The 22,149-nt window shown below is 43.1% G+C and overlaps 1 protein-coding gene and 1 long non-coding RNA gene across 2 annotated transcripts in view; both read right to left on the bottom strand.

Moving 5' to 3' along the window:
* The window catches only part of CLYBL (citramalyl-CoA lyase), a 165,498-nt gene extending 153,666 nt beyond the window's left edge, over positions 1–11,832 (bottom strand). The window contains exon 1 of the mRNA XM_066176402.1: positions 11,757–11,832. Within this exon, the coding sequence (XP_066032499.1) occupies positions 11,757–11,809 (53 nt within the window). The 5' untranslated portion in view covers positions 11,810–11,832. The remainder of the gene's footprint in view (positions 1–11,756) is intronic.
* A 2,513-nt stretch (positions 11,833–14,345) lies between these two features.
* Positions 14,346–16,225, bottom strand: LOC136286023 (uncharacterized). Its single transcript, XR_010719691.1, has 3 exons — positions 16,047–16,225; positions 15,731–15,865; positions 14,346–14,557 (listed from the first exon to the last, which is right to left on the bottom strand). It is a non-coding gene; the product is annotated as an uncharacterized lncRNA (long non-coding RNA).
* Between the last annotated feature and the right edge of the window lie 5,924 nt (positions 16,226–22,149).

Genomic DNA, 22,149 nt, shown 5'->3' with positions numbered 1-22,149 from the left:
GCCAGGCTAAACTAGATACAGTGCCCTTCATCTTGAGATAACCTCTCTTGCAGCAGGCCACTACAAGAGGTTATCCTGTAGCTCTAGAAACACCAGCGTCACAATGTGTAAGAAAACAAAGCCTCTAATTAAAAATGTCATTGCATACTTTCATTATTTATGGGTACTGTGAAACATGTCTCTCAAGGAGTAAGTTAAAGTAGGGCACAGAAGGAATATGTGCCTTTGGAAAATCATGTACTACTTCTTCTGCACTGCTTCTGTGGGGAAGTACTGAAAAGCTCAACCCCATGGGTCTCGGGCAGAGCTGGCACATCAGGAGAAAACACTATCCCACACTGAGTTGTTTAACACAATGTCACGTCTCTTTCCCCGTGAATTAAGCTAGAAAAAGATTTACTCCATGGTTTGAAATCTGGCTGGAGGAGAGATGGACTGCTGCGCAGCAGTCCTGCTCAGAATACCGTTTCATTGGATTGTGGCATGTAAATAGCAACTACAATTCTTTTATTATTCAACAGATGTTTGCTGGTTACAATGAAACTACCAGAAAGGTCAAAAACTTGAATGTCCTTCAAAATTAAACTGCCTTCTCAAATTCATGATTATTACTTATCTGCTCTAGGTTGAGAGAGGGCTATGTGGAAAAAAATCTTGGCTCTCCATTGCCACTGAAACAGTGCCAATAACAGGAAAACCTCAGGCTGCAGACTTTTACAAGCCTTAAAACCTACACTGTATGTGAAGTTTTAAAAACTGAAGATTAATTACATTTTTTGTTTTGTACAATGCCTGTTTGAATTATATCTACCTCTAATACTATTCTTTTCTTAAAGTCACTGTTGTTCTCACCACTCAACACCCCAAGAATCATTAAAATCTAAGTCCTGTTTGTTGTTCGACATGATTTATCTATTTATCTAAGCCCATGTGTTCCCCAGGAGAAATGGCAACACATTAGTTCCCTCCTGCCCAAGCAAAATAGCAACACTTTGTATTATATTACATTATATCATAAACTTTGGTAACCAGTATTTCCCTTCACAAAAAACCACACATGTTGCCCTCATGCAACACACTTTAGCAGGCACACATGGGCTCCAACTGTCTGCCATTAAGTTTTAGGTTTTAAAACCTATGAACAAACATACGGTAGAAGTTAAAATTATGCACTGCTGCTAAATTTGCTGTGTGTACTGCAGGATGGTCTGAAAAACCCGTGTTAACAGTTCAACATTTAAACAAAAATAAACAAACTAATTAAAAAATAAAAACCAGGGAGGGATAATTTTGAATTTGTATTTTCTATCTGCTACATCTCATTTCTCCTCATTTATCTATCTGTCCATACTAAGAACATAATCAGCCAAGACTTTAAGTGAATAGGATCAGTGAGATAAATTTTGGGACACAAAGTAATGGGAGCCTTTTATTTCTGTTCCAAGCAGTAAAGCTGCTGCAGGGTGAGGCGGGAGCAGGCAGCAAAACCAGGGGGTGTGAAGGGGACTGGCCATTAACTTATCAGTTCCAGGCCTTAGCTTTCTAATTGACAACCTCAGGGCTACTTTCATCACTTGTCGACTTCAAACCCACACTCAATTTTTCCTTTAGATAATGATGCAACTATAACATAACGGTGTTTCTGACATATTGCAGCATGTAGCAGTAGGAAGATTTCCTCAGTAGCTTAGTTTAACAGGAAAGAAAAAAAACCCCAACTATTAAATAGTTTTCACATCTATCAACTTCTCAAAAAAAAAAAAAAAAAAAAAAAAAACCAAAACAAAACAAAAAAAAAAACCCCAAACCAAACCAAAATAAAATAAAACAACCAGTCAGTAGGAAAACAGATTTTATACTTCCAGTATGCTGAAGTCACTGTTTGGTCCTGCCCCAACCCAAAGCACCTTCAGTGCTTTAATATCACTAGAGATTTGGTTAAGGCAATAAGCCCACAAAACATGCATTCATATATAAAGCCTAAATAAAGGAATCCATAGAACTCAGAAATGTACTACAAGTTAGAGAACTTGAACAATAAATTCCCCAAAAATGTAACTTAAAAATATGTTAATGACATGCCATCTAGAAATCTTATGTCCTTATGTCCTTCACAAAGGAAATAGAGAAATAACAGGAATGCTGTCATGGACACATCCCTAGAGAGAGCCAGAAAAACCTGACTCACATCCCTCACAGAAATCTGAGCAGTGGCTGAAGGCATCCGAGGCCATTTATGCACAGCAAGGTCCTCAGGTAAGTATATTCATCACATTTGGATCATAAATTTAAAAAATACTAAATTTTTGTCAAGTAACAGCATGTCCACAGGCAGCAAAGCACCTGGCTCTAACATAAACAGTCACACTACTGCCTTTTAATAGTGGATATAAAGGTTTGAGGCCTGCAGTTGGCTCTGCAAGGGCCTGGGGTCACAATGAGCTCAGTGCAGTGTCTGGGGCCCAGAGCACGGCAATCCAGGCAACAAAAGCAGCGTCAGAAAATGGAAAAATACTGATGTGCTTCCAAAGCATAGCCATTCCACTGGCTCCTACATGATCCACGTGAGGAGGGATGAGACGCTGGATACCATGCTGCACAGCCAGGTGCTGCTGGAATAGGTGTGCATAAGCAGGCAGGTGTGGAACTGATCCAGAGTAACAAAGCAATGACGCTGCAGGCAGACGTGATGTGCAGTCAGCTCTTGTCTCCATTGGCATTTGGGCTCTGATGGTGCAAAGGGGCACCCAGGTGACTTCAGTCACAGGACTTTAACGTGGCCATGAATAGTTGGCTTATTCTGGCCTGACCAGAAGAGTTCAGCACCAGCCATTTAAGATTACAGATACCGATGGCTCATTCCAGGCAGCAATTGCTACATTTTGGTCATAAACTCTAAAACAACTGCTCCAGCTCTTATTTGAGGATTAAAAGGGGAGCACGTAAGGAAAGCAGTACCTACTCTGAGAAAAAAACCTGGGATCAGTGTTTCCTTGGGCTGCCTTTCAGGCTTTCTAAGTCCATAAGGCCGAAGTATATTGTGAATTTTGCACATTATATTGCCTGTTCAGAGTTGTAACAATGGCATATCACCGTATCACCCCCTTCCAAGTGTTGTACATGCTGCCACTCCTTCTCAAGCGTAAGGAGGCAGGAGCTCTCCCTACAAAATGCCTATCTCATATCATGAGCAAAGGCCACCAGTTGCAAAATATTATTAAAAAGTCAGGACAGACTTATTTTATAGCCAAATTAACAGCTCAGCAAAACAGTGGGCTGTAACGGGGAAGACAGTAAGTCCAACAGCTGGGCAGTTCAACTGCTAGGGTTTTTAGTGGGATCATTGCCTGGGATGTTTTGGGGTTGTTTTGGGAAAAAAGAGTTATCGACACAAGAAATGTGAAAACTCAAGTTATTACATGAAATATTAAAGGCAGGTGTTTGCCCATTTTTTTAAACCAAACCCCACCACCTTTGCAATTTTGCCACTCCAAGGCTGCAACCAGCAGTACAAACTGGTTCCCTTTCAGGGTTTGGAGCATGGATTTTACAAGCCTGTTTTGCCTTCCTGCAGGCACTTTGAGCTTATAAATGGCACCTTTCAGTGTCCTGAATTATGAAGGGCAGCTAGTCCTGAATTCTCCTGTCGCTTAATGATCTCACATAAAATGAGGTCCACAAAACTTTTACTACCGCTGCAGTTCAAATTCGCAGGTGAAGAACCACCAGGGAAAGGATGTGGACATCTTTTGCTTTCCTAATTTTCCAGGTGCAAGAAAGTTTCCCACTTGGACTTGAACAATTAGTTACTCTCAAAGCGAAGCCTGATCTAAATAAAAAGACTTCAGTATGTTCCCCTGATAAGCACTGGGAAAATCCAAGGGGGAACCACTTGAGAACAACACACAATTAGGTTAAAAAAAATAGGTTAAAAAGACCCTATCTAAGTATTTATTAGTCTTTTTTTTTGCACCTAATACTTTTCATTTATCACAACTAAGTATATCTAACACTCAAGGATTATAGATAATATTTAGTTAAAACATTGATTGGTTCTGCCCTTATTCTGGTAATAATATCCAGTGTTTGGAAAACATATTGCACCTCAGCACTAGGAACAAAAAGTCAAAAGAAAGTCTTTCCAAAAAAAGAAAACATTTTGTTTGTTACAAATTACTTCTGCATTTATATAAAAATTTAACGATTCATGGCATGCCAAATACAGTGCTAATGAGCTTTGAGTTGTGTTTTTCATTTTTGTTAGAATTTCTTTCCTGCTAAAAACAATTACTAGAGGCCATTCAAATGCCACTGCATAAACCAGGAAACCTAGTAAAACTGCAGGTAAAATTGGTATTTTGTTTCAAGTGTGGCTCAGGAGTCCAATTCACTTGTTGGTGAGTTGCATATTTCAAATAGCACCTACAACTCCTTTAAAAATGGAAGGCAGGTAAGATGCTTTAAAATAAAAATTATAACATTCATTAATGAAAAACAAAAATTAAAGAGTGTAAGCTTACCATTTAATTCCTGCCTTCCAAGGATGAACATCTTAGCCTTTCTGCTTTCTTCTCCACTTACCAATGAAAGGTAGATAAACGAGCAGAAATATACGCTCTTAATTCTCAGCACCTCTTAGACGACACACGTGCCCATAGGAGCTTAAAAACCTTCCTGAGGAGCATTATTAATCTTCCTGCTAACAGCAGAGAATTTTTAAAGCCTATTAAAACACCGTCTCGTCATAGACATGCAAGTCTTGCTTTTTAGCGACCTGGTTTCAAGAAACAAACAAAAAGTCAGTGGCAATTTTGGCAAATTAACTTTCATCATTCGGTTACACAGATCCCTGCCCACCTCAGCTACTTACTGGATATCAGATACTGTCTTTCTACAACAAACCTTGCCATCTACCACATAAAATAGTTTGAGTTGGAAGGGACCTTTAAAAGTCAGCTAGTCCAACCCCCTGCCATGGCCAGGGGCATCTACTTCTAGATCAACTACTGCACATGTTGATGTTTCAGTCTAATGGAAACCCTACTTTGACCTTGCATCATCCTTGACCTTGCTCCTCCACCTCTGCCTTTGGGCCAAGGAATATTTTCAGAAACCTGAAAATAATTCCAACTGCCTTCTTCCCAGGGTGTAGCACTCCTGCCTGGCTGCAGCCAAGCTGCTGCCTATTTACACCACGGCAAGTCGAGCTACTATTAATCCCTTGGACTTCAGTCTTCCAAGTAACATGTGCATTACTCCAAAGGCTTTCAGATGACTTTTTAACTGAAAACATCCAGGATGTTGGGAGTTTTAACAAATCATCATAGCTATTGCCCAGCAGCTGATAAGCAGCTGAAGTTAATTAATGTTGCCAGGAAATAAATATAGCTGTGATGAGCTAGTCTTGTTATGCCCATATTCAATATTTCCCCTCTTTTCCTTGAAGAGCATTTCACCAACTTAACAAAAAACATAGAAAAAACCACAACCCCCTGACCCAACAGGCTGAGCAGATGAAAGATATTCACACTAACTAACCCCGCTCTCCAGTTCACCCCCGCAAAAATCCCACTGACAATATCAAGAGTGGAGAATCAAACCCCTTTATTACCGAGTCCACAGCAGATAAAGCAGCAATTGTGCTTATACAGTACTGGAAGTGTAGCTACAACATAGCGTGACAGCTTGTTAGTGTTGAAAATATATAAGCTCTTTGTAATTGTGCCTTTGGAATGCCATCTGTCTTGAATTAACGTCCACCTGGGATCATGTTTCGATGACCAATATGGACAGATTACTGGAACTTTAAAACCTCGCTTTCTTTGTAATTGACATTTAAACTGTTTGAAGTTTCTCATTAAGTCCTTTTTTACAAATTAGGTGCAGATGTATAAAGCTAAATATACAGTACTAAGGGAAATTAGGTCACCTGAATGCTCAATAATAAAATGTATCAACTGTTTAAGTGCAATGAGTACATTAAAATTTAGAGATCAACTTTATGTCCCAAATTCTTCAAAGTTTCATCATTCCCCTTTCATTGCTGCAGAGCCCCTGATGCCAACAATTTTTAAACAGAAAGGCAGAGAAGAAGGTGGGTTTGGCCACACAGCCAATGACAGCTGGACAGCCCTGTCCCACAAAGAGCTAGAGAAGGCAGGACAAGCAGCCACAGAGATGCCCATTTCACAGGGACAGGCAAATCCTATTTACACCAATGATGCCAGGAGATTTAAAGGGTACAGGGAGACCTGAGAAGTAAATACAGGTCCGACCAGAAAATAAGGGAAAATATACGAAGGAGACTTGTTCAGCATCCCGGGGCTAAGTAACCACAAGCTGACCTCCAGACCCACTTGCAGTCAAAGTTCTGCAGACCTGCTGTGCTCCTCAGTCTTGTGGGGTGGAAAAGGGGAGTGCATAAAAGGGCAGTGGCTGGAGAAACGCCTCCATGCACAGCCCGGCTGAAAAAATAAGGGCAAATTGAGTATTTCCCCTTTCCAAACAAGGAAGTTCAGAACTCAGGGAGGTGTGAGAAAGGGGTCCAGAAGAAACCACCACCAGAAGCTCACATGATGTGCAAAGGACAGGAAGACAGGAGGAGATACACGGGGGTTCATCAGCAAAAAGTCTAAAAAGCTCTTAGCATCAAGGAGTTTTTACCTGCCACAATGGCTCTTAAGACAAGAGATTTCAAGTACAGCAGCCCAATCTCCCCAACAGGCATGAAACCTCCAGGGACCCCACTCACCCAGCCTTTATGAGTAGCCAAGAAATACTGCACAAGTGTGTCAAAGCTCAATGGTGGAAGGCACTGAGCACCCAGCAAGGGAATACACACCCTCCTTACCCATGCAGGGCCACCAAGCAGAGGTGGCATTGGACTTGAAGATGCCATCCTGCAGTTGGCAGTGTTTAAACTCAACACAATCACACAGAGAGGTTTGATGGAAGGTCCATCAACCTTCTCTCCTGGAGAAAGGTCGCCCACTCTAAGTTAGGATACCATCATAAAATGCACAAATTCAAATCCTTTTGGCACCACAGCTAGCACACTGATTCTGGAAATGATGCCAAGATGTGTACCCTGGCTCTATGATCCTAAGCATGGAGGTGTGATAGAAGAAGCAATCTTCTCTTAAAAGCTGGTAAACCAGACCAATACTGTCAACCAATCTCTTTTTGTCTGCTTAGACTTCATTTGTGTGCTTAGACTACTCTTAAGCAGAGTGTCTTCAGTACCGCTACTTATTACAATGATTTTAAAAAGGTTTTCTGCTCACATACCCTTATAACCCTATTCTGGTAAGATACTAAAACTCTTGGGGAAAGAAGTGAAAACTTTTAACTGGGTACGTTTCTGCTGCGTCTGATAAACACCCAGGCAACTCTGCTGTGGAACTGTCTATGCTTCTGACTGCAAGATGAACAGCAGGCCCCCACTGGTAACAAAACAGGAGATTCTGGTTTCCTCATCCACAGGCTCTTTCTCCAGTGCTCATACACATCTTCAGTTCAAGGAGGAATTAAGAAAAAAAATTGCGCATTTGTAAAAGAAATAAAAATTGCACCTGCCAAATGTAAGCAAACGTCAACACCTGGGAGAGAATAAAACTAACTGATAAATACAGCAAGGTAACAACATTTTCCAAGAGAGGACAGCCCAAATCATTTGCAAAAGGAATGAGACAAAGGAGTAACTCATTTGCCATGCATATCAAACAAGAAAGGCTTCTAAGGAAGATGGATTTTTACCCAGTTCTGTTTGCTCACACATTTTACAAATACTGACTTTCATGTGGGTAGTGAGTTTGCAAAGGCAGGTACAGTTCCACAAAGGACTGTCCAGAACAGCACACGCAGACCTGTTAAGTTGCCAGTGGTGATTAGCTGGACACGCTCAGCTTTGCACCCTGCTTCTCATTAGCATTAATTATCCATCATCATACCTCTGCTGTTGCCAGGATGAAAACTGGCTCGGGCAGTAGTTTCACAGTCCTTAATGCCAACTGTGGAGTTGCCAGAGTGCACAACAGGGACCTCATATTGGCCCCAGATCTTTCTGCCAATGGCAAAGGAGCGCAGACACCTGGTTGAGCAGAGTCGGCACAGAGTGAACAGATAATACCTCCTTCCCTGTAAGACTTCTCAGTGTAACTTTAACCTGATAAAAATGTTTGAGTGAATTTGAAACACGAGAGCTAAGGCTCAGTTTTATAATGTGCTTCACCTGGCCAAGCAGTGATGGCTGATGGAAGGTCCCATCCTACACATGCCCTCACACACGGCTCAGTGATGCTGGTTGCAAGGTAGACTGAGGCTCCATCACCTCTGTCCCCAGAGATAGGATTGCAGTGCCAGGGACTTGATTAGTAGTGCTCAGAGTGTCCCCTCCCTCCCCAGTGTGAGCTACTATCAGGTTCTCACTTCACTAGCAACACAACCATATTAGTTTAGGTGAACCAAAGTGACCTTGTAGAAAAGCAGACTCTGCACATACGGCTCAACAATTCTGCCAGATAAAGTGTTTTTATCACTAGAAAGTCACACTTTCAAATAATTTTCACCCCGAGGCCATAATCTCGAAAGACACACTTAAAAATGTGTAGGACATAAAATGAGTAAATTTTTTTGATAGAGGTTAAAGAAAGAAATCCCTCACAGACATAACACTTTATTGATATTCTTGGTCACAGCTCTACGCACGCTGAACAGGATCAGCTACCAGTAAGGACCACAATTCATGTCTTTCCATTTAAACCTTGCAACAAAGAATAAAACTATTTCACAACTAACAAAGGGGAACACTTTAATTTGCTAGAACAATTTCAGCTCCCATTGCATTAGCACCCTCCAGTGTCCAATATATGAAAAACAACATCTTCACTAATTTACCAAGCAGACACAGACTTGGAGCCTGAAACACAAGACACAGGAGTGGGGGACTCCTGGGAGGGAAGATAGCAATTGGTGATGAGAGAAGAAACTCCCAGTGCTAGAAATTTTAAATGAGATAGGCAGAGTCTCTGAAGAAGATCTGAACACAGGGTTAGTACTTGTCAGGTTCCTTTGTTCCTAGCAGGCATGCTGGTGTCTGCGCCTTTGGCATGACAGGCTCTACATGCCCACACTGTACATTCCATACTCTGCAGCATTCCACTGAGATGCGGCTGCTGCCTTTGACTGATTTAGTACAGGCATGTGGGTATGGATCTGCCAGGAATAAGCCATGTAAATGAATACATGTAATAAAACCCTCTCATACATGGGTGAGGCAGTCGTGTGCTTGGCTCGCTGAGGGCAAACAGGTGACCATGCTTACATGTGCAATGCTCTTCTCTTACAGTATAATCACCAAGCAAAGAGAGAACAACAGAAGAAACAACTGTATTTGTTACTAAAAACCAGCTGTATTAAGGGTTTTTTTAACTTTTTCCAATACAAAAATCTTTCACAGTCAGGGAGAGCCCAGTAGGCTTTGGAACATGGCAAATAAGAAAAACTGGCTCTGGGTACCTGCCTGATAATGACACAAAGACTTGGTCCACCATTTCCAGACAGCAGTACTTCCCCCCAGCTTCACAGGGGCAGCAGCACGCACATGAAGAGAGGATGGCAGCAGCTGGAAAGGCAGCCACACCACATCGGAGGCACCTGCGGTAATTAGGGTCCCAACCCAACAGCATGGCAGAGAGCTCTGTGGGACACAAGAACCATAGTCTGGAGCCAGACTGCCAATTCCTGCTAAAGACCGGAAAGCTGCTAATTAAATCCAATCAACATGTTCATTGACTGTTGACATTTGAAGTCATCCCTGTATTTTCTCTCCCAAGTGCACACAGCCCCATGGCTGCCTAGCTCAAAGGTGAGCAAGGACTCTCATGCCTCATCCTGGTCTGGTCTCTGACTGCTTGGGTGCCCAAAATTCCATGATTCTGACCTGCCCAGTGGCTTCTTGGGCTCCACAGAATCACTGATGACAAGGAGCAGGCAAATCCGACCACCAGGGAGGCCATCACGTCTTCTGGGAGTCAGGCAAGGGTGTTGTGATGCCTGGCAGCCATGTCCCAACCTATAGCAGCACCAGCCAAGAAAGCCCCTTCTGAGCCACAGCTGGAAGAGAGCAGCCTCACCATAGGCATGCAGGCAGCCTCCTTTCCCAGCCCTGAACAGATGCTGTGCACACACAAATGTCATCACCTGACTGCCCTCACACTGTGTAGACCCCTCTTCCCCTCACAGTATGAATATTCAAAATTCTTCATGACCAGAAATAGCAAGGCATAGCATTTATGATTCTGCACTAATATTGGGGAAAGGGGGGGAAAACGGGGGGGGAAAAAAAGGCATGCACATGCATGCCTCTTCTCCAGAAAGTGGCTGTAAAAGTACACTGAAGGAGGTAGGCTGGAAAAAGGACCCTGGGTGCTATGGAGGACAGTTACTCTGGGCAGGAACGACTGCTCTTACTGGGCTCTTCACTGCGCCTCTAGCACAGCACAAAGCACTCCAGCTGTCCCTGAGGTTCCCCAAGAACACCAGCATCAATATTGCATGTTCACAGTAACATCTACATTACAGTTTTACCGACCACATAGGCTTTTGTCACTCAGCTATAAAATATTTACAGAACCATGGTCTCAGCAGAGAATGCGAGAATTCAAAGCTTTAAATATTGATATTAAAATGAATTAACACTTGATTGCCTTCCTAATATCAATACTTTAAAAAAAACGTGTTCTCCTTCTGGCAGTGCTGTTGAAAACCTGCCTTAAATGAGCACAGACCCATCAATCACTCCCTCTGGCAGAAGTCACTCCCTGCCCACCGGGAACACGCAGGCACACACCTGCAGGCAGAAAGCTGAACATCAAACCTACACACATCTCCAGGAGGAAGGTGCAACGGAACCTTTGTCTTCCAAAGCACTTGTCACTCGGAGCCTGATCCTGCACATTGACCTGTATGGTGATGCTCTATTTAAAGCAGTTTCTCCTAGCATCCCGCCCGAAATCCCTGCTATTCCTGACAGCTATTCAGCCACTTGTGGGAAAGCGCCTGGTGATTTCGGGCCCTTGACAAGCGGACATAGGTTGCCTACAAAACCTTCCCCCATCCAGGCGCTGCCACCACAGGAGCAGGGGGACTCTGCACCCCCCGGACTCACAGCGGGCTCCCAAGGCCCAGGATAAGGGATGCTGAGGGGGCGTCTGACAGCTCTCTTCTGCCCACATCACCACTTATGCTGGGCCACCGACGGAGTAGGCGACATAAGATGCTATTAAAACAACAGGAGAGCTTGTGTGTGGATGCAGCCTGCCTTGGCCCCGGTTCCCCCTGCGGGAAATGGGGCACGGCCGCCCTGAGAAGCCCGCTCGCTCCAAGGCTGGGCGCGCCAACGGGAAAGACCCAAGGTCACTCTCCAGGTAGGAGCTGCACCAAAGCGGACAACCGGGCAAGGGCAATGTTCTGGTAACTGGAGGAATCACGGAATAGCTTTGAGTCGGAAGGGACCTAAAAGACCATCTCATTCCAACTCCCCTGCCGTGGGCAGGGACACCGTCCACTAGGGCAGGAAGTCGACTCCCATTCCCACGTTGCCGGTGCCCGAGCGCCGGCCCCGGGCCCGGCCGCCCCCCGCACTCCGAGGGGGATTGGGAGACCCCGAGCGCGGCTCCAGCGGCAGGAATCACTGAGGGGAGGCGGCGCCGGGGGTCCCGAGCCCGCCCCGCCCCGCGCGCGGCCCCGTCACTCACAGTCTCCGCCTCCCCGCGCGCAGCCCGGCCCGCCAGCACAGCCCCGCCGCCATCGCGCCGCCGCCGCACGCCCCGCGCTCCCATTGGCTGCGCTGGGATACGCCCTGCGCTCTCATTGGCTGCGCCGGGGGCGCCCGCGGCACGCCCACACCACGCGCTCGGCTGTGACGTCACAGCGGGGGCGGGCTCCCGGATCGCTCCCGTCCCCCGCTGGTCCAGGGCCTCCGCAATCTCAGGGGTCTGTTGTGGGTCGGGTCCGGCTGCACTCCTCTCAGGGTGCAAGGGACTGCCGTGAGTGGGAGTAGCTCGTTCGTGCAGAGGATAAAGAGACAAGACCAAAGATAACGTAGGAAGTAGCAATGGACGGGGTAGGAAAGAAACAAACTTGAGAAGAAAAGGCTCCGGAAAAAGGAAATAGGGATTCTGATTCTATTTTCCATCAGTCCAAACTTAGATTGAGCATATAATATCATTTTCTTTGCCATGATACTGGAGGGTGCCGGAGCCACAAAACATAATCTCAGCAAGCTCCTCCAGTATTGTAGATATTTCAGCTTTGTTTCCAAAGGACACGAGCTTGGATCATGCCACCTCTCTGTCTTGCCATCTCTCATTCCCGCCCTCCCACAACTGCTGAACATGTTGCCCTGGCCATGAGAGAGAGATCCCCAAGAGGCTCAATTGCAACAGCTTTTATAAAAACAGGAGACAGATAATGAAACACCCCCAGACCAGTGCCCCCAAAACCCAGGTTCACATCCATGTAGGTTCATCGCAAGTCTTCATGGAAGGGCTTTTTTATTTCCTAGGGTCACTGAGTTTTGCCATATAACATTGTTCTTTTCCTGACGCACAATTGGCTTTTCTTTGTCAGAGAGCTGTCTGGAAATTTTCCAGCCTGGCTTAGCATCACTTTACTGGGGAAGTGGTGTCAGCAAAGCATGAGTTTCCCCTTCTGGCAAAAATAAAATATGCAATTTTGCAGAGCTGTGCTGAACCGTGAACGTGACCTGTGTTCATCTTCCCTCCCCTATGTAATCTTGCGTGCAGGTCATGGGAGATACCACTTGAATCTGACACACTGCGATAACAAACATTTTGTTATCAGCAGCATGACAGCGTTAACCCTTCTCAGCACAGGTCCAGTGAACTGTGTGTCTCAGAGACTGTTCCTTCTCCCTCCTGCCACTGATGCCTCCTTCCCTTTGTGCCCTCCTCCTATCAATCTTACTTCCTTGAGGAACTTCCTTATAAAGGATGATGTTGCACAAGATGGCAGAGGAGAACTTTGGACTTGTCTCCTGCCCCTTTCTCTAGGGACAGATTTCCTTCCTGGCACCTCTCTTGTCTTTTTCCATTCCAGCTCTAAGACTCCCAGGTGTACAAAATGCTCTCCTTCCCCTCTTCACTGATGAGGATGGCCTGCAGTGGGGAAAATAAAAGAGATGTGTGGCACCTGATAGACCCTCTTGGCTGTTGTTTCTCTATGGCTCCCATAGAGCAGAGCAGAGGAGCAGCCTGGAGAGGATGTGAGCAGGGGTACAGCCAGACCAGGCAGAACCCCTGAAATGTGCATCATAGAACCACAGAACATCCTGAGTTGGAAGGGACCCACAAGGATCATCAAAATCCAACTCCTGGCCCTGCAGAGGGCATTTCCAAGAGTCACACTATGTGCCTGAGAGCATTGTCAAAAGGCTTCTGGAACTGTCAGGCTGGTGCTGTGACCACTGTCCCGGGGAGCCTGTTCCAGTGACCAAACATCCTCTGGGTAAAAAACCTTTTCCTAATACCCAACCTAAACCTCCCCTGACACAGCCTCATGCCTTTGCCTCGGGTCCTGTCACCGGTCACCAGAAGAGACAAGAGAAGAATTTTCCTTGCAGCAACAGCATTTAGTGTGACAACATCAGGGGGAGGCAGGACACTGCACTGACACAAGCAGTTTTCAGGTTTTGTCAGAAGTCCAAATAACCTTTCTTCAGTATTAGTAGCTGAGTGTAGGTTTTGCATCAACCAGTGCTGGAAAGCCTGGAGTATCCTGGCCTGTTGCATCCCTTTGACTTGTAAATGATAATGGGAACACAGACAAAATTAATTGAATCTCATTACCATCTTTTCCTTTCCGTATTCTGGGAAAAACCCAGTTCATTTTTCTCGTCCTTTAAAAATGGGAAGCCCTTTAAAGGTGCTAAGTTTTCACTTGATTGGGTTCAGCCAATGTAACATTTTCCAGGATGCTCAGAAGATATTTATGAGCCTAACTCTCACTGGCATCCTCAAGAGTTTGGCACAAGGAACTTTTGAGGATGTGAGACCTATAGCAGCAGTATGATTGGGGCTAAGACCCCTGGAGCTGTGTGTACCTGAAGAATATGCGCAGAAAAGGATTGCTGAGCTCATCTGGGGCTGTACATCAGAATTATAATACTTCTCTGGGTGCTGTTGGGTTTTGTGTCTCCTTGGAAAATCTCATCTGCACAAATGTTTCAGCTCAACATGAGATAACTGCACACAAATTAATCAGAGAGAGGGATTCTGCAATTTCTCAGATAGAAAATAAATTATGAAGGCTGAATGACTCATGGACTGTGCTGGTGAAAACCATTTAGCAACTATAATGGATTAGGAAAAATATTCTAAAAAAAGATAACTACCTACCAGGTTTTCTTATTTCAAGAAATAATACACCAAACACAGTGAACATTTCACATACATTATTTTTTTCAATTGCTGGATTTCAAACACCATTTTTGTAATCTTGGTCTGGTATCTTCTCAGATGTTGAATGAATAAGGTTGCTACAAAAGAACAAACCAAATATTTTGGCAGGATATGTGCAGGTCCTTGTTCTACAAGCATTTTCTAATTCCATTATGATCTCTTAATGGTATGATAGTGACTGAAAAAAGTATTTTTGAATGAGAAAGGGAAAAAGAAGCAGTGTACTACTGCAGTACTGTAGAACTATTAATAAACCATGCTGATAAAAATAAATAAATTTTTATTGGAATCGTAGTAAAAAAAAAGAGCTGTGCTGCTGCCTGGAGCTATTGCGTGTCAGTGTCCTCTTGACACTCATTTACTTTGATTTTCAAGAGAGAAATGAGCATCATAACAGCCAAGGCATGTTGTGCCTTCCTCTTTGTGTTTGTGTGAACACAAAAGGATGTCCTCCTCAGCTCATTGTGCAAGAATGGGAAACAAATAACTGTCAGCACCAATCTCACTGAGGCTCCTGTGCCTCTTTACGACAGGCACTCCTTTTTGCTGGCCAGCAGTGCTAGAGTGCTCCTGTGGTGAACGTGCTGCTTTGGGCCTGAACTCCTACCTGCCCAAGTGTTTGCTGCCTCCCAGCTTGGAGACCACTGATCACCCAGGGAGCTTTCTCCTGCCGTGCCTCCTGTGCCACCAGACAGCTCACAGCACTCCCTCACGTTACACGTCTCCTCCCAAAGAATGAAAGCCAAAGGAGGAATGTGCTTTCCAGCAAGAAAAAATTTTGAGGACCACCCCCAAAACTGTGTTATTATACAACTAGAAATAAGCCAGCATTTCCACGATGAAAAATTAATTATCCAGTGTCTACTCATTGCGCTGTTATGTTCAATGGAATTGCAGTGCGTGTCGTATCCCAGCAGGGCGTAGTGTTTTAATCCACCATAAATCCATGTAGAGTGCATCATCTGAAGCATTTAGCGTGATGGAAGGTGGGTTTCGGTGAAAATGGATTGAATAGCCCTGGTATATTGAGACAGGATCATTTCATCAAGACAAGCTTTCTGTGTGGTCTTGAAGGGCCCAAACCTTCCCTTTCTCGACTACCTCAAAAGCACCACTCAGGCAACTGCTTCTTCCACTTGGGAAGGGCAGAGAGCCCCTGCTACCATCATCCTATTGAACCAGGGGAAATCCACAGCTTTATGCTCTTGGATTCTCTTCAGATCTCAGGAAAGGTAAATACCCCTGCTTACCTGGGACGTACTCTAGAGGTTGCTTGTCCAAGTCTGGTTCTTCACCTTTGAAATCAAACTCTTCCCCAGTAAGCTGAAGATACTGGTAAGCATCATCAACAGATAGAAAAAGAAAGTCAAAAAAGGCAGAATCATCTGGAAAAAAACAAAAAGCCAGTAGCTGAGGTGAAGCTGCAGGGAATATAAACTATGACAACAGGTCCAGCCATAAATTGAAGAAAATGCTTGATAAGAGATATGAAGAATTCCTGTTTCCAGACATCAGGAGGACATTACTGTGAATTTGTTGCCATACAATTCAGATGCTGTTACGTACTATGCAATTTTGGGAGGACATTGTTGAAAAGTGTCTCCATAGAATCACTGGAATTCAGAAAATTCAAAATATTTTCATGCTGGTGAGCAGAATACACCCTGGGTGCTGTATACACTGGCTAGGAAAGATTAGAAGGAAGGGGGAGTGGGGAAGCAACTGGAAAACGAGTTTGTTAAGAGGCTTGGGAGAGATGTGCTTGCCAGTTCTCCAGGTGGGAGCAGGTGATCCATTACAAAAATGCATTGTGTTTCTTAAGAGTTGGCAACAACAACTCCTACTCTAACGTTAAACACGTGGTGATGTTGCCAGGTGAAGTGGGTGGTGAGGACACTCCTCTCCTTTGCACGGTGCTGGAGAGCCTCTGCTGCAGGCACAGTGGTTTGACTTAAAGCTGTAGTTCAGAAGCAGGAGTATTACAGACCATGGGGCTACTTGGAGCAAGTTAATTTAAAAAAGGGTAAAGTGCATCATGATGGGTTTCCTACATGAAATACTGGCAAATTGTGAGAGGAAATGAGGATGCTAGGAGAAAATTATGATGTACATGTAGAGAAGGAGTGGGCCAAAAAAGCAGACTGTCCTTTTTAACATTGTTATTTTGACAGATTTCAAAACTCAAAACATTCTGTATACCTTAGAGTTGATAATATATAAACGCTTGTTGGTAATTATAGGATCACTTTTATTTCCAAGTCCTGTCTCCCTATAGATTTGACAATGTTTTCACCTTTCTGGAGATTCATTAAACTCGCTTTCCTGCAGGATGCTTTGAAAGCCAGGAGATAATCTGCAGGCTTGTTGACACCATAATGCTATGATGGCTTGTGTGCCATTAAAATAGAACACAGAAATGTTCATCTATAGAACCTGAACTCAATACGTTGTGTCAGTATACAGTATAGATCCCTTAATCCATAGACTATTATTAAAATAGTGGATTAAGGAGTTGCTTGGGATCAGAGCATGCTGTATGTGTAACAAAACAGTTTAGCTGAGATTAGTATTCATTACTCAAAGCAAAATTTGATTGAAGGATTCATAGGTGCTTTAATATCACAGTTTTTATTTCATCACTAAATTAGTGACTTTTTGCCATATGAGCACTTGTTAAGACCTGAGAATTAATCAATGTATATGAAAACAATAAAAACTAAATAATTGACATCAATCTAATTAAAATATTTTAGCTTTGTACAAACATAAAATATGGTATTGGATGTTTAAAATGCATTGTATGAGAACATGCATGGAATAGCTATTCACACTTAAAAAATAACTCATAAATTTAAAAAAAAATTAAATTAGTTCACAAACTGTTATACAGATCAGTGTCAGTCTAACCTAAGCCAAAGTGAACTGGAAAGCAAAAATATTTTTTTCTATACAATCTTCTTCTGTCAATAGTCTTGGTGAAATTGTCAGAAGGAGAAGTTTTATTTAACCGCGTGGGGAAATTGAACTGAGTAAGATAGTGCTAGTTTTACAGACTTGTCTTTAATGCAGCAGAAGGTTGTCAACAAGCCTTTTTGGTGACATCTCCACGTGAGCATGGCGAGCAGATGATTTGAGGATTACCAGGGTGCTGGACAGGTCAGCATCTTAAAAATCTCTTCCATAAAGGATCAAATCTGCAGCCAGAAGCTGTTTACTGGCTGAAGGGGGAGGGAAATGGGTGTGTCTAAAAGGCAGAGACCCTCGGGTTTGTTTGTTTGCGTGTCTACGTGGAGTGCTGTCTCTAAAACACGCTCTGAGGTTTTGTGGAGAGCGGAACTCTGCTTGACACTCGTTTTCAAGCAAATTAGGAGGCAAAATAAAATTTCAGTTGTGAAGTACCAACATATAAAGAAAAAAAATTGTGCATAGAAATCATGATTTTTACCAGGTAAATAGAACAGAGTCATTTTTTTGGCCCAAGGTAGAACATGTTTATACTAAATTTCAGTTACACTGCAAGTCACATTAAAAAAAAATGTTTCTAATCCCAGTTTTAGCTGTGGTTTTGTTTGTTTTTATTTTTTTAGTCCTGTTGCTGCTAGTCCAGGTCCCTATTGTATTTTACAGAAGAGTCTCAGTATTTCTGAGTGGAGGTTCAGACACTTTCATATCAAGCAGATTAAGCTCCTGTGAGCATGCCTGTGCTGGAGATTTTTCTTCCATGGACTATCCGCCAGCTGATTGTCTCTGTTGGTTTTCAGGTCCACTTCCTACATCTGCACAGCCCCTGGGCATATGATGCTGTGGTTTGTAAGAAGGTTATGAAACCCCAAGCAGGGCACAGCAAATGGAGCCAGCACAAGGCGTCACTTTGGCAGCAAGCGTGACTTGCAAGCAGAGATGACTGTGGCACTTGTGGGCCATGAATGCTTGTGCCCAGGGTCGTGCAGCAGGGACTGGGAACCTGCATATCCTAAAAAGCATCATATGAGTCAAAATTAAGGAAAAGAAGGACCTATGGCAGCCTTTCAGTGCAGCTCCAAAGGAGCACTTGTGGCCAAAGAACTGGGGAATCAGCTCTGGGAAACTGGAAGAAAAAAAAAAAAAAAAGTAGAAGAAAGTTGGTGAGCTTGATTTACTTGCCCAGCTCTCCATGAGGCAACATTTAAGGAATGTTCAATTTCTATCTAATTCTAAACCAAAGGTTTGTACAACCTTAGCCTTCACATCTCCTTAGTTAAAAAGTATTTTATAACAACCCTGTGGTACTAGCAATTTAGATTTGCTTGCTGCTGGTTTCAGAGGTTATGCTCCACTGTAAGAAAAGACAGAAAGATGAAAGAAAGATTTAAAGAATTCATAGAGAACTTGAAACTAGCCAGACTACCTACCACTTGGACTAACTTTACATAATTTTTACAGATTTCTGAAGGTCTTACATTAAAGATTATACATAGTACATTATCCTTTAATGGCAAAAGTTTAAAAGGGCAGAAGAAAGAAAAGCAGGAAATAGAGCTTTCACTGATTTCCAGTAAGATTTTCTCAACCAGTAAATTTGCTGAGATCAAGAGGGTAAGAATAGGTGTTCTGAATACAGTGCATATTTGGAATATATTATTCTGTTTATAGAGTCTGAAACATCATTTCAATGCTGCTGCTTTCTGTCTGTCATGTTGGAAAGCAGTGGATCTCAAAATAAAAGAGTTTTCCAAAGACCATTTGAAATATACAAAGGCTGGTGTCTCACACTACTTCAATAAGGTAATATTCTTATTTTTATAAAGAGAAAAAAAGGTTATGGCAAGTGGGATTAGATTTTGTGAATGTTTTCGATGTGCGAAACATCAGGTGAAATTGTTTTCCTCAAATAAGCGAAGTACCAGAGCATCCCAGCAAAAAGCAGGGACTCTTCATCAGATGAATAGTGGGACAATTTATTACGCTCTATCCTTAAGCACAGGCCATTAATGCTCTAAACAGAGCTCCTTCAGAATCCTTACAGGTGCTCAGGAGGCCTCAGGCCACTGAGGAAACCTGGAATTCCTTGCAAATTTACAGAAGTGCCTTGCCTCCCATGTTCTGTCTCAGCTAGAAGCTTAATGACTGAATTTGTATTTCCCCTTTGGGTTCAGATTGTGGGGTTTTGTGTTCATTTCATTGGTTAAAGTTGCCAGGTACCTCCCCCACTGACTCGTGCCAGTGCTCCATGCCACATGCCACAGCAGAATCAAGCTGGGAATGCACTGTAGCTCTCCACATGGATAAGGCAGATGTAAATTTAGTGCTCGTCCCAGATCCTGAACTGAAGTATCTGCTGACTTTGTCATCCATGTTTATCATGACCATCAGGAACACAGAGCCCCTGCATCTCAGTAGCCTCACAGTGACTGACATGACATGAATACCTTGGAAATACACTTTCCATTTAATCTCTATTCAAATTGATTCCAGTTTTGTGACTGAAAATGTGTGAAAAGTAGTTGATGTCACAATGATTTTAATGACACATTAATACTTTCTGCCATCAAATAGAGCAGAATCATCCATCATTACAGATACTGCCATATGGCTATCACATGGCAGGTAATACATCCTCTAACAACATGGGCTACCTTTAGATCAGTCAAGGACTGAAAAAATTCCCACCTTAGAGCCCAGACCTAAAGCTTGGAGAGCAACCTGAGACTTAAATGCAAGTAAAGGAATGCAAACAGATGCAGAGATGTGCCACATCCTGCATATCTCATGTATTTTTTCTGGGGAAAAAGAGAGTTGTGCTTTTAGCAAAGCGATACATAGACTGGTTTAGGTAGATTTGCACCAGCTGTGGTCATAAGTGGCCTCCTGATCTGCAGGCCCTCCTGAGCTGCCTGGTGGGTGACTTGAGAGAAGGTTGAATGATTGCTCCTCAAGGTGTTTGAAATCAGATAGTTTGAGTAGGAGATCCTGGCCAACCAAGCCTGTTTGAAATGAAATGAGCTCAGGGTGGTCACATAAATGTTTCAGCCTGCAGATCTAACTGGAATGTAGTTTCTGATGTAGCATGTTTGGGAGCAAAGCTCCCCAGCCTGGCCTCGCAGGACACAGCCACAACTGGTCAAGGACCCAATTTCAGATTCTGGTGAAACAATATTGATTTTACCAATTTAACAAATGGTTAAATATTCTCAAAGGGGGCATATTTACCAATATACCTACTGGACTAAAAAACTGGGTCGACACACCCATATTCCTCCCTGTGCTGATGATCCAAGTGACTGTAAAGGAACTTGGCTAACAAAACATACCACACTCACAGAATAAGCCCACAGGCCAGTTTTGCTTGACAAAAATACTTTTGACAAGGAGGTGTAATTCATTGTTTAGAATCACTGAAATGTATTTTATAACTGTTATTCTCTGGCATTCACCCCAAAGGAGTAGCTGCCATGCTTATCCAGCTGCTGAAGGCATAAGGCATCCACTATAGATACAAAAGAAGTGAAAAATCTTGTCATTTTTTAAAATATGTCTATATCACACAGGAATTCCCTACAATTATGTCACATTTGCTTGGTATTTCCTATCTATATTTTTAGTTTCACTTTCCAAATTTCAATCCATTCAAATAACTTCATCTCGGACCTTGTTTTTTCTTTCAAAAACTCACTGCCATATGGAGGAAACATTAAAATTATTGGATCCAAAGTAAAAACAAAAGCAGCTTAGTGTTAGTGCAAGAGGCTTAAATCAAGACAATTAAACCTAAGTTAAACTGAAAGTAAAAATGACAAATAATTTTGGCCACATGTGGACCACACACCAAACAGAAAGTTGTCGTCGTTCATGGTGGAAGCACAGAGTCTTCAAAAAAAGATTATCATCTTCAGAAATAGTGAAATAAACTTCCAAGAGAAATCCGTGTTCTAAGCAGACAAGAAAAATCTCTAGCAGGAGTAATTTTGAGAAGAGGCTGCCTTCCAGATTTTCACCAGGGGATCACTCACTGCCATGCAACCAAGTGGCAGGCAATGTCTACCATTTTGGGAAGAAGGTCATGTGGTGTTTTCAGCATGGACAGGACCCGGGATAATCCTTCTGCAGCCCAGCTTTCCTCTCCTGTTTGTTATTTTAATGCTGTAGTTTATACTTAAAGCTGCTGTGAGTGACAGCTACTATAAGAGCCGCCTGTGCATCTCCCAGATAATGATGGCTGGCCTCATTAACCATCGTGGCATTGGGATATTTAGAAGTAGCCTTCAGTTGTTCAGTTTTTAACAGAATAGTTGAAAATGAAACTGCTAGGCTTCGTGATCATAGAATAAATTCAGTCTTTTCCATGTATAAAAATCTTGTCAGTGTTCATTAACAGGAATAAACCTGGCCCCTCAGAAATGCTAAATTTTAGATATTTAATTTGTAATGTTACCTATTCACTGATACCAATCTGTGATCCTCTACTGCAGCCTTCCATGCTGCTTCCCAAAGACCGCTAGGTGTTAATTGCTAAGGTGGACCTGCAGGTTCTAACTGAAATTTTGACAGGGGCTCCTGTGACAATGAACAACAGCTAACAGAGGAGGAAAAAAGCCCAGTGAACACTCAAACAATTTGCTGAGCTGCCAGAGCAGGCAATGATATGATGGAATAAATCACATTCCCAAAGTTATAATGAAAGCAGTGGGTA

The sequence above is a fragment of the Chamaea fasciata genome, unplaced genomic scaffold (assembly GCF_029207755.1).
Source record: "Chamaea fasciata isolate MVZ Bird 193981 ecotype frontalis unplaced genomic scaffold, bChaFas1.0.hap1 SCAF_2, whole genome shotgun sequence".
In the NCBI taxonomy this organism is placed as follows: Eukaryota; Metazoa; Chordata; class Aves; order Passeriformes; family Sylviidae; genus Chamaea; species Chamaea fasciata.
The sequence above is the reverse complement of the archived record's forward strand: the minus strand, read 5'-3'. Positions and strand labels throughout refer to the sequence as shown.